General features: G+C 45.7%; 1 protein-coding gene across 1 annotated transcript; it reads left to right on the top strand.

Moving 5' to 3' along the window:
• Positions 1-335: 335 nt before the first annotated feature.
• On the top strand, positions 336-6,242 carry LOC129340327 (uncharacterized). The gene is made up of 6 exons (XM_054995050.1): positions 336-393; positions 1,204-1,292; positions 3,238-4,218; positions 4,312-4,386; positions 4,973-5,056; positions 5,642-6,242. The coding sequence occupies exons 3-6, from the start codon at positions 3,738-3,740 to the stop codon at positions 6,094-6,096; spliced, it is 1,095 nt and encodes a 364-aa protein (XP_054851025.1). The 5' UTR covers positions 336-393; positions 1,204-1,292; positions 3,238-3,737; the 3' UTR covers positions 6,097-6,242.
• Positions 6,243-12,180: the final 5,938 nt, after the last annotated feature.

Raw genomic sequence — 12,180 nt, 5'->3', positions numbered from 1 at the left:
GAGATTCATATGTCCCATTGTCTTCTACCAGCAGGTGAAGACATTTCTGTTTCATTTGGCGTACTCTCAGTAAATTCTTATGGTTCCTCCTTCCTGGTTGTCTGTATTTTAATTTAATGTTAAATATTAATATATACATTTTAAGTACTGTTGTAATGTCTGCTGTTCTCTACCTTGGGGCACCTTATCTGGATAGAACAGTAGCTTATAAATATTTTAAATAAAATAAAATAATATAATGGGGGTTGCTTGCAGCTCTGGAATCACAAGACTCTCAATTCTGTTGTCATCCTTGCCCTCTCTTAGGTCTCACTTTATTAATGTAGAGGCTGATTTTGGTAACTATAGTACATTACAGATGCCCAGACTTCCTGGTGAACAATGCTGGATTAGGTGAGTCAATTCCAAACTACAGGGGTGTGGGAAGAATTGGGATGTACATGTTGGGCATGGATGTATTCCTTGATTGTTCAAAAGCTAGAATGGATTTGTTCAGCAACAGGTTTGAGGAACGATAACTTTGTAGGTGACTGTTTACAAAGAAGCTAAAGAAATGACAGTTTCCTGATAATACTGAGTATTTATATGGAGTTCATTTCCCTAAGGCATTGTGTCTCCCACGCTAACCCTTTCTAAAGGAAGTACTTCTTCACTGAAAGAGTAACTAACTAGTGAACTTTGATTTTCCAGGATGTAGTGACGTCCACTTGTTGGGTGTTTTTTGTTTTGTTTTGAGGATTAGATGGATTAATGGAAGATGGGCCCATTAGTGCCAATTAGCAGCGAGGAGGAAAACAACCCTCCATATTCAGAGCCAGGAACCCTCCAAGGACCAGTGTTAGGGGCAGTAACAGGGAGAGGCTTCGGCCTTCTGGAGCATCTGATCTGCCGCTGTGTGAAAGGGTCATAGATGCAGAGGAGTTAGCCGTGTTAGTCTGTGGTAGCAAAATCAAAAAGAGTCCAGTAGCACCTTTAAGACTAACCAATTGCTGATCCAGTAGGGCTACTCTTATGTCCATATGAGCTGAATATTATATTTGACTGATGGTTTTACTCAAATGGGTATTACTTGGAAAAAATAAAACAAATGTGAAATCCATCAGCAAACTGCAGAGCTGGGGAATCTCTTATCTTGCTCTTTGTAGATCTTGCCTCTGGGAAACCCACTTCCCTTTTATATCCACTTGATCTTCTTGCAAACAGGTTATCCCGAAAAAATAGATGATATGAGTGCCCAAGACGTCCACAGTCTCATGGAAATCAACGTTGTGAGTTGTTTGTTAGCATCAAAGGTGAGTGTTTCTAACATAAAAACAGTTTCCCTCTTCCCTAAGGGCAGCTGTCTTTCTCCACAGTTGAAAGTGAAATGGAAAAAAAACCTGGAGCAGCATATGGTTGAGACGAGCAATGCTTTATCTATGTATGTCCATCCTGTGCTGCCTAAATCAGAGTGACAGAGGAAGGGTTGTGGCCATACAGCTGAGGACCTGCTTCGCACCCTAGGCATTCTTCCCTATTATCTCCAGTTGCAAGAATTTCTGCTCGTTGTGCTGGAAAGGGTCTCTGCCAATCAGCAGTTCTAAGCTAGGTGGATTAATGGTCTGACTCCAGACTATAATAGGCCGATTCCACATTACCTTGTTCTTGCGGTAGTTTTTCGCTTCCCCAGCACCATAATTTAATCGGTTCACACGCGTCATCTCCCATGACGTCATTAATTCGGCATCGCGTCGCAACAGCCCATTGCACTTTCGTTCCGGTTTATCTTGTTATGAATAAACGGCCCTGTAATGATTTCAAGAAATGGGTGCATGTGTCTTTAAATGTTTGGTGAGATAGGTGAAGAGTGGGGGTGAAAGAGAGAGATGAGTGAGTGATATGATTGGTTGATGACAGAGTGGGCGGAGTGAAGGCGGTTTTCAGTTACTGAGAGAGAGAGAAAAAAGTTCAGTTAGGGCAAGAGAGGCGAGCTGTGTGCAGCCTGAGGGTGTTCATGTATTTGTGAGGGAAAGGCAACCTGAATGGAAGCCTGAACTGAGTGTGTCTGTGAGACTATATATTCACTCTATTTGAAGAGGCTAACTGTGCGTGAAGCCTTACAAGAGATCTGTGTGAATGAGTTTGGATGAAGCAACTAGAAGAACTAAGAACGACTTTTATGTAACCAATACGCTTCTTAAAAAAATAAACTGTGTTTTGTTATATCCCAGAGTTATCTCCCATTCCTATCCTCAGGGCCACATAGAACCACGAAGGAGCCTGACGCTCAAACACGTTACAAAAGGGAAAATTTAAATAAAACATTTTGGAATAATATATTCCTGGTGGCAGCAAACTACCCAGAGGGTGTAAGGGGGAGATTTAAAGCAAAATCCACCCTAAAGAAAGTGAAGATCATAACAGGCCCATTTCCCACTCTCTCTTGATCCGCCTCCAAATTCCCTGCCCTGACTTTTTTCCAACCCCCTTTTTAAAAAATAAATAAATGCCGTGTCGATATGTCGACATCTCATCATATTATTCTCATTTCAATCTAACCGACAGACCTCAGATATCAGAGGAACAATGTGCTATGTTTATTAAATTCAACACTGTGTAGTCATCCTCAAAAAGAGTCCAGTAGCACCTTTAAGACTAACCAATTTTATTGTAGCATAAGCTTTCGAGAATCAAGTTCTCTTCGTCAGATGCCTGATACAGAAGAGCAGGAGAGGGAAGAGGCAATTAGGGGGGGAGGGGGAGGGAGCAATCAAAACATTCCTTTGCTAGTATATGTAAACATCTCCTTTTGGTGTGTGTATCAGTTGGCTTCAAAGGAGTTTGCCCTGTTAGTTTGTAGAAGCCAAACAGCTAGACCATCCAATTCCAATGCAGTATGGGCCTTCGATAACCACAGCTCTCCCTGCCAGATGCATCTGACAAAGAGATCTGTGGTTCCCGAAAGCCCACGCCAGGTGCCACTGAGCTCCCCCAGACCCCACCTCTGTAAAGGAAATCTGTTACCTGTGATAATGTGATAACCATTCATAGTCCCTATTCAGTCCCAGCTTGACAGAGTCAAATTTGCATATGAATTCCAGTTCAGCAGCCTCCCGTTGGATTTTGTTTTTGAAAGGTTTCTGTTGAACTACAGTGACCTTTAAGTCTTTGATGGAATGTCCTGGTAGATTGAAGTGTTCTCCCACTGGTTTCTGGACGTTTCCATTTCTAATGTCAGATTTCCATTTCTAATGTCAGATTTGTGTCCATTTACACTTCATTCATGGCTTTTGATACGGTTGAAACGGACTGTGCCGCTGAACTTGGCACCGCATTCAAGTTTCAAAAGAGAAAATCAAGCTCTGCCTTGGGATGATGCTGCCGGTCATCGTGACCAATCACCCATCCCATGCTGATTTCATCCAGGAAGGAGGCTGTGAATTCACTGGCGTTCATCGTTGATGTGTGCTTGGAATGCTTTTAATATTAACACCATTGTCGTTGTTGTACCATTGAAGCACCGTCTCAAAATGGCATTAATTCAATCCTCGCTGTCCAAACTTGCACATGCGGCATGCCATTTCTTGACCGTTATTTCCTGCGGAAAATTTCCCATCCCTTCCCATGATCCAATGCATGCGGTAGCATTTACTTGACAGACATTCTGCAGCGGAGCATGGAGACTCAGCAATAGATCTGTTCTAGCACTTAGAGCGAGATCTCAGGAGTTCGAGTCAGGTATTTTAAAAAGTGTCGAGATGAGTGAACATAGGCATGCCGCCTCCCGTGGAATTGCTTGGAGGGAGAGGGAAATATTGGATCTCCTCTCCTTCTGGGGGGAGGAAAAAATACAGGAAGCACTAAAGAGTTCCTATAGGAACATGGATTATTTCGAGTGCATTGCAGCCCAGATGGCCCTTCGGGGACATAAAAGGACAGCTATGGAGTGCAGATCAAAAACCAAAACGATGAGACTGGACTACAAGAAGGTGGTGGTGCACAATTCGACCTCTGGAAATGCTCCCATCACCTGCCCGTATTACAGGGAGCTGGACAGTATTCTCCGGGGGGATGCAAGCGTGAAACCAAAACGAGTGTCAAGAAGCCTTGGCGTTGTGTCCCTGGGGCGCCAAATTAGAGACCCGTGTCCAGTGTCTGCTGTCTCAGAGGAGCTTTTTTCGCACGACCTCCTCACCATAGATCGTGGACAAATTAGAAGCTCCACTCCATGCCAAGTGGGTGAGTAAAAACTGCTTTGACTGTGGAGATTTGATAAGTGCTCATTGTAGACACGCATGAAGTAATATCAGGACATTCTTTCAATTGACACAGGTGTGAGAGAGTATGTACCTGATGTTGAGCCAGAGATTGACACTGATGCCACTGTGGATGGCCTTGATGACAAAGGTGAGTTTGACGAGTGGCATAGGAAAACATCCATATGTTGCAGCAATTATCCCATTAACCTTGATTAGTTATATTTAGTTGCAGGTGTTCTTTGATCTATCGTGATGAAAAGACAGCTGCAGTCTAGAATCTTGAGGATCTGGGACACCTTTTCCACGTAATTGGATCCAGGTTTGGACCTTGTATTCTGGAAAACACGTCACGTTTTCAATGTGTGGGAAACTGTGCTTTGTTTCATTTGTGAAAATTGCAGAGCCAAAGAGCCAAGCTACAAGTGATGCCTGACAAGTTGTAAACTTGTCAGCTTCGCTCAAGTTTTGATGGGAGAAGTGGGCATCCTTTTTTTTTTCTTGGCTCCCCATTACAGCTGCAAGACCAGGATAACTACTGTTCCCATCAGAAATGGAGGGAAGTGGACAAGTGTCCGCCCTGTGTCAGGCGTCACTTGTAGCTTCACCCCAAGCCACTTGCTTCCTGTGTTTGTGTGACCTCGTGTATCCTGCCAGGAATTCGATTAATGACTGGACATCTAATCCACCCACTTAACTCACTATTAAATCTGTGAAAACCTCTCCTTTATTTCCAGAGTCTGATGATCCATGTCCTGATGCTCAAGAGGAAACAATTAGCAGCAACAGCTCCAGCACATCTGGTCTTGGCAGCAGCAAAGGTATTTTTTTTCGCTAACGAAATAATGGAATAGCAAACTCATAGCATCTCTATGGCTGACCATCAGTAAGGGTTTGTTCACCAAATTTTCAACTTAATTTCTGCAGAGAAAGCAAAATTAAAATGAGTGACGCGATATATAATCCTGACAGCAGTGTCATTTTGACATCATTGTGTGTGTGTGGTTTTTTTTGGTGGGGGGGGGGTTCTCCCCTTACAATCATTTTTGGGTTTGAGGCGAAAGGGGGATCACCCTAATTTCTTGCCTGTAAATTGCGAACAAATGATCAGCACCCACACATTAGCTTTCCATTGATTGAATCCTTGGGTGACAGCAGGCAAATAATGTCACATTTCCTGGTTTTTTTCCCCCCAGGGCATAGATTTAAAAACCATATCTCTGAAACATGGCAAGGAATGTGGATTCTTGGCAGTAGACAAATTTTTTTTTTTTTGAAGCAGGGGACCGCACATGAGATTCTGTTGATTGATCATTCAAGGGACAATAACTGTGTAGACAAGTCAATGTTATGCTCTGGATAATGTTTGTTTTTTGATGTTTTTTTGGATTTTTATCAATTCACAGAATCACCTTTGAAATCGGTGGCGGAGCTATCACCTGGCACACGCCTATCAGCCATTAGAACCAGGAAAAGAAGAAATGCTGGCCTGTTTGCTGTGGCGGACAAGATGATGAGTCAGTCGGGGGAAGAGCACAAGGCACAGATCAATGAGTGGCGCATTGACCGCGAGGATAGCAATAGATGGCATGAAGAGGAAAGGAGGTTGCAAATTGAATTCCTAGAGGAGACCAGGAAGGATAGAAATGATTTTAGGGAGGTGTGGATGCAGAATCTGCATGTAATGGAATCTGCAGTGACCACTCTGCAAACACTGGGAGAAATGTTGGTGAGTCAGCACCGTGGAAGGTCAGCAAATGCTTGTGAAAAGGGTGACAGCAACTCACAAAACATCCCACCTAAGTCTGCCACGGCAAAACGTGCATGTGTTGGAAGGGCTCGTGAAAGGCTGACTCTCTAGCATTCCAGGACTATGATGTTTTCCTGTTTGAATCAATGGTCCCCTTTCCCTATTTTCACTGGTACACTGTGGTTTGTATTTCATAGGTGTGTTTTTCAATTACAATACTTGTTTTACTCATGACTGCTGTTACATCAATAAACATGGAGACAAATGGTAACGTTAACAGTTCTTGGTTTATTGAAACTAAAGAGAAACTCAAGGGGGGAAAAGATTGATGCCTCATGCCAGGGCTACAATTACTGATTTTGTTGGCCATGAGTTTCCCTAGCTGACAAGCTGGATTCTTCTATCTCCCGTTGTCTCCTTTCGATGTTGTCCAGCCTCCGCCCAAAGCGCATCATACGACCCTCGTATGTGGCCATACGTCTCTGGATGCTGTTGACTAAACAGAACAAGAATTTGTTAGACGGTTGCACTGTTTCCTGTGGCTGCTTTCCAGAGCACATTTATAGAGATGAACCCACGTGATGCAGAGGTGCGCCCATCCATGCTCTCCACCAAGGCAAAGAGGTCATCAAGAGTTCTTCCTTGGCGGGGTGGGGCGGCCTCAGGCGCTGTACTGGTGGATGGAGCCGTTTGAGCAGAATCTGATGTAACCGGACGATCCCCAACCTCCTCTGTAACTATAGGAAAACATTACATTTTTAGAGGTGTTATCCAACCATCATCTAAACGCCCAATCAGAACTGCAACAATTTTTTCCAAATATGAAAAAAAATAATGTGGTAAAGTTTGAGTATATCAAGATTTGAGAACACAGTTTGAGACATGCACTCCAGTGTTGCTATGCATGTTTCCAACGCTGAGGGTCAGAAATTGGTTTAACATTTTGAGATAATCCCTATCTGGATAGGTGACCACATAGGTCTGGAGAGGCTTCCTTGAGGTGGGAGAAAAAAACTTAAACAAGAGGGATTAATTTGAAGGTGATCCACATTGAGAAAGATCTCAGCAGTGTATGTGTGGGAGCAACAAACGATAATTCTAGTAGCACCCTTTGGTCCAAGTAATAAAATTTGTGGCTTGCTCATTCAAGAATCACATTTCTCTTAGTTTGTTGCATGGTGGTAAAAAGAGAAAACACTTTGATATTGAGGTGGAGAGGTGATGGCAGAGTAGATGTACTCCCCTCTAATGTTCTGTATCATGCCCTTATCTTTTTGGCCCACCATGTATCCAACTAACAGAAGTGCGATTTGAGAAAACTTAGTACACAATGAAATTTCTCGGTCTTGAGGTTGCAGTAAAGTGTGGTCAAACAAATTTTTGCTGTAAGAAAAAGTTTTTTGAATCTATGAATGGTGGACGGTAAGCACTCATTGTTTGGACCACGGTGCTGTGATGCTTTGGATGAGGTTGCTTCTCAGACTACTAAGATGTCACCTTTTCCATGACTCATGTATTCTTGGGACTTTTTTTTCAATTGGAAAATGGTAACGTTGCAGTTGATGTTGGTCTGTGTTGAATTCAAAATTTAAAGAATCTGCCACCTGACATTATGCCAGGGCAGCCTTTGGCGCACAATGTGCTTAAAACTTGGATGACATCACCAAAGGGGGGGGGAAGGGAATGGCTATTTTCATGCTGCATAATGCAATAACACTCCTCATGACACCCACCTGTATGTGCCAACTCCTGGATCACCTGTTACCAGAACTGCTCTTTATTATAATGGGGAATTAGCTATAGCAGTCTGTAACTTAAAATTAAGCGCGGATCATAACCTATGTATACGGAGGTCCCGATCCCAGACACTCTAGTGAAAAAGAGGCAGACAACAAATAAGTTCCAAACACGTGTATTTAGTGTGGCGTAAGCCTAAACTTGCACAAGCATACAAGAGAACATACAAGGTCTAAGAAATACAGAGTAGGAAATACAGAGACGTTCGCATTAGCTGGTTCCCAACGATGATAGGGGGAATACTCACTTATCCTGGAGCGAAGCAGAGACACAGCAGCGAGGGTGGTGGTCCAATGCCAGCACTGGAACCACAGACGGACAGCAAGGAAGTCTGGATAGGATGGCACGCGCACCATGCGGTCTGAGAGGCCGGCTTAAATACCCCAAAACGTACCCTGGGGCTGGTGCTGTACTTGGTGGTTCTCACAGATTAAAACAAAGGGTCTAATGGGCTACTGAATGGCTTGGATGGGCCACTTTAGTAATCAGATTGTGATAAGTGACACCTCAGGAAGAGGGGACAAAAGAGGGAGGGGGGAAATCCAAGTGGGCTGAAAGGATGTTCCAGCGGACAGGGCTTGTCCTGATGTCATCAGCTCTGGAATGCGGAGGTTTCTTTGAGATGCATTCTCTAAGTGCTTGGGATGGTCAGCACTTAGTTCTTCTCCGGGGCGGCTCCTAAGATATGCAGAGCGGGGCGAGGGGCTCTCGCTGCGGACATGGTGTGCCCGCTTCGCCGAAATGGCTTCCCAAAGCAGTCTTCCTCTCAGGGTCTTCCGGCTGCCTAAGAACATGGATGCCGGCTGGGCATAGCTGGGGCTGGATAGCAGGCTGCCCGGTAGCGAGGGCAAGCTTGGGGACCGACCCGCGGGAGGCTCCAGGCGGGAACTGACCAGGGAGCGCCTAGCCAGGCTCGCTGGAGGTTTCCCCGGCAGGCGCCCGGCTGCTAGCAGCGGCTTGGGCCCATATGAGGCAGGCTTCCATGGAGGCAGGGGGAACAATACTTTAAAACACAGTCCAAGGCAAGGAACAGGCACGGTCCATGGCAGATGGCAATGCAGGCACGGGGCACACTTGTAACAGAGTCCAAACACACACTGGGAATTCCAGATACAGGTCAGGGCAGGGCTGCCCAGAAAGAGAGTCCTTTGTGCAGTTATCCAAACATGGAGTCAGTAAACTACACAGTCTATTACAGCAGCAGGGTAATTGACACGCAGGCAGGAAACTGACACGTGTATCAGAGCACACACGTGCAAAGCAATCTTTGTGCAGCAGTGAAACAGTAACGCAGGAAACTTTAACACAGTTCATGGCAGGCCTTAAAGCAGGGGAGGGGGCCTGCTTGGCAACAATTCCCCCCCTCGGAGACCCCGTGACGTCAGGCGCGCGGGTCTCCGAACTTGACTTCAAAGGCGAGGTGGTCGGCAATGTCCGGTGGTCGAGCTTCGAGCGGAAAAGGAGTGGGAAGGGAAGGGAGAGGAGGCGTCACTCAAAAATTTAGTTTGGAGAACCACCTAACCGAATAAGTGCAATTTAGATCAGCCAATGGGCTGCAGGTCTCTGGGTTCACACCAGGGGGTGTGCTAAGTGCAATCGTCAAAATAAATAGTGATACAGGCAGCAATGAGCAATTCATGCATATAAATAGCAATAATTCATATTTGTGTACATTGATTAATTCATGGATGAAGGTAGTTCATACGTAATTCATGGTGGATTAAAAGCACTAAAAACCAGGAGCAATTCATATACATGGATTAATTCATAGACATAGGATTAAAAGCAAAGGCAATTCATGGATACAATTCATGAATGCAAAAATAACTCATAGGTGAGGGAATAATTCATATAAGGTGAGAAAGTGCAAGTCAGGCATACATCAATTCATAGAGGGTGGAACAATTCATAGGCGATTAAAACCATAAATACGTATATAGGATTAAAACCATAATTCAGGAAGTTAAAACCAATTTCATAGATAAAAGCAGCAATAGTAAAAGCAAGTGCGGGGAAACAATTCATGAGGGGTAAGCGGCGGAGGGGCTCATAGGGGGCAGAAAAATAAACTTTGCAATTAAAAGACCAATGCATACAGTCAGATTAAAACCAAATTCATAAAATGATAAATAGGCTAGAATTCCCTCGGCGGAGGGAGTCAGGTTAAAAAGGCAATTCATAAGGTTAAAATCAAATTCATAGGGATAAAGTTAATAGGGGGTGATAAAAGGGTCCCAGTTCATGGGAAGATCATGGGCGCACTTGCAGCAAATAGAGGGAGGGACTAGTTCGGGGCTAAATTCATGGGAGTAAAATTCATAAAAAGCAATGGGAAGAAATTCATAAAACAATAGAGCTACAAAGATCACAGACGGCTCAGTCTGCAGTACAGCTGCTAGACTGGGTTGCATATTTACAGAAACAAGCAAACTTAGTCCATGTGTTCCAAAACACACTTCCACCCCCCCTTTCTGTCTGCGTCAATCCGCAGAGCAGGGTCGGTGGGTGGCGAGAAGGATTTCAGGTACACAGTTCTAGTCCTCATGGAAGAAGCGCTGCTGGCGTTTGTTCGTAGGCGGGCCGTGTGCTGGGAGGCAGAGAAACAGGTCCCCCCCCTAATCCACACGAGGGCCTTGGAGCGGGGTCCAGCAGCAAAGCGTCCATGGGGCTGGTGCAGGATCCGTACACATAGTAAAACATAATCATAGTTCATAACAACATAAGCAAATGAACAAGGGTTAAAGGAGGGCGCCAAGAACAACCCTTAAGGCAGAAGAAGGTCGGGGTTATAGTGATCCAAGCGGTAAGACAGCTGGAGTTGCTGGAGCTGTCGGCGGCTCCAACAGCCCAAATAAAGTAGTGAGGCACATAACAAAACTTGAAAGGCCAAAATAACAACGATCGGGTGCAAAGCCAAATTGTAAATTCCAGTGGCAGTGGGGCTCCAGCCAAAGAGGGTCTCCCACCACGAATGCTCGCCGGTGGTCTTAATCTGCTGGGCAAGATCCAAAATCTCCTTTCCGTTGTGGGACACAACCAAAGCAGTGGTGTCCCCGTCCCTCTGGATGCTCTGGAGGGTGCGGTGGAGCTGCGGGTGGGCCAGGAGCTCGTGGATTAGCTCCAGACCGATGCCAAGGGAGATGGGCTTCACATGTCGATAGATGGAGGGTGCCACCAGGATCTCTTCTTGGGTCCAGACCGGTACCGTGTAGGTGAAGTCGCAGGCTGCCACCGAAGACAGGTTGCAGAAGCAGCGGTTGACTCCCGGGATCACGGGCTTAAGCTGGAACGAGTTCAGGATCACAAAATCGCAGGCCGTTCGCACGCAGGAACATCCTTTCCCAAGGTAGACCACAGCGGAGCTGTTCTCCCGGATGACCTCGAAAGAGCATTCATTGAGGGCGTCGACTTGCGGGGCTACACAGGGGTGATGAGGTGCAAAGGCTTGGTCCTGGCAAATGAAGCCGGTCTGGTCTCGATGCTGGCACCCTTGGAGGCTGACGAGCTGCCATCCGGTCGGGGTGAAGCGGGCCCAATGGTCAGGGTGGCGGGCGTAGAGGACTTCGGTGTCGCTGACTTGGAGTCCCAGAGGCACGACTGGATACACATGGAATGACTCGTGCGCACTGGCCGTTAATAAAAATAATTTAAGCTCCTGGGTGGTCGGTGAGAAGGAGGAATTTACAAGAGACCACCAGGATTCAAGCTCCAGTTCTATGGGTGACAATTTGGGCATAATCAATCTTTTAATTTCCAGGGGCAAGTGCCCGTCTGTGGCTTGCCGAATTAGCCCCATGGCCACAGCCTGATTTAATTGTTGGGCTTGCATACATGCCATGGCTATTGACACGTTGCGTTCCAAAGACTGTGTTCCCTTGAGCAGCAGAGAAAAATCTCTTTCAATTTGACTCTCCCAGTTAACTAAAATGGAGCTGATCTCGTGTTGCCCATTCAAAATGGAATTTAGGGACTGCACCACCGGTTTACCTAAGTCGGAGATGCTAGTCGTGACATGGGCAAACTTATTAGCGAGAGTCTCAATATTGACCGAATCCATGATTGCTAAGCCTCCGGCTGCAGGAGCAGTCCAGTCGGCAATGCTTCGTCTGGCACGCGAGAGAGAGGGGGAGGGATCGATCCACAGTTGTAGCCATGCATTCCAACCCTTGCTACCGGCCTCCAGATAGGGAGCGCACTGCGGCAGCCTCTGGGTTACATTTAGCTCAGCTAAGTCTATGCGGATCTCTTTTAAAGACATTTGCGGGCGGACTAGAACTCTCTCTCGAATGTCATTTTTCAAAACATGGGAGCCCACTATATGCGTGCCGCCTTGGCTTAATTGTTCATTGCTAGCAATCAAAGGGTCAATTTGGATGGTGTGGGTCTCCTGGGTCCGGA

The sequence above is a fragment of the Eublepharis macularius genome, chromosome 12, assembly GCF_028583425.1.
Source record: "Eublepharis macularius isolate TG4126 chromosome 12, MPM_Emac_v1.0, whole genome shotgun sequence".
In the NCBI taxonomy this organism is placed as follows: domain Eukaryota; kingdom Metazoa; phylum Chordata; class Lepidosauria; order Squamata; family Eublepharidae; genus Eublepharis; species Eublepharis macularius.
The sequence above is the reverse complement of the archived record's forward strand: the minus strand, read 5'-3'. Positions and strand labels throughout refer to the sequence as shown.

Bases quoted from the DNA above. Each gene is read 5' to 3' on its own strand.
- LOC129340327 (XM_054995050.1), top strand. From the start codon at position 3,738: ATGAGTGAACATAGGCATGCCGCCTCCCGTGGAATTGCTTGGAGGGAG. The intron at 4,387-4,972 runs GTGAGTTTGACG...CTTTATTTCCAG, and splicing joins GGATGGCCTTGATGACAAAG to AGTCTGATGATCCATGTCCT. The intron at 5,057-5,641 runs GTATTTTTTTTC...ATCAATTCACAG, and splicing joins TGGTCTTGGCAGCAGCAAAG to AATCACCTTTGAAATCGGTG.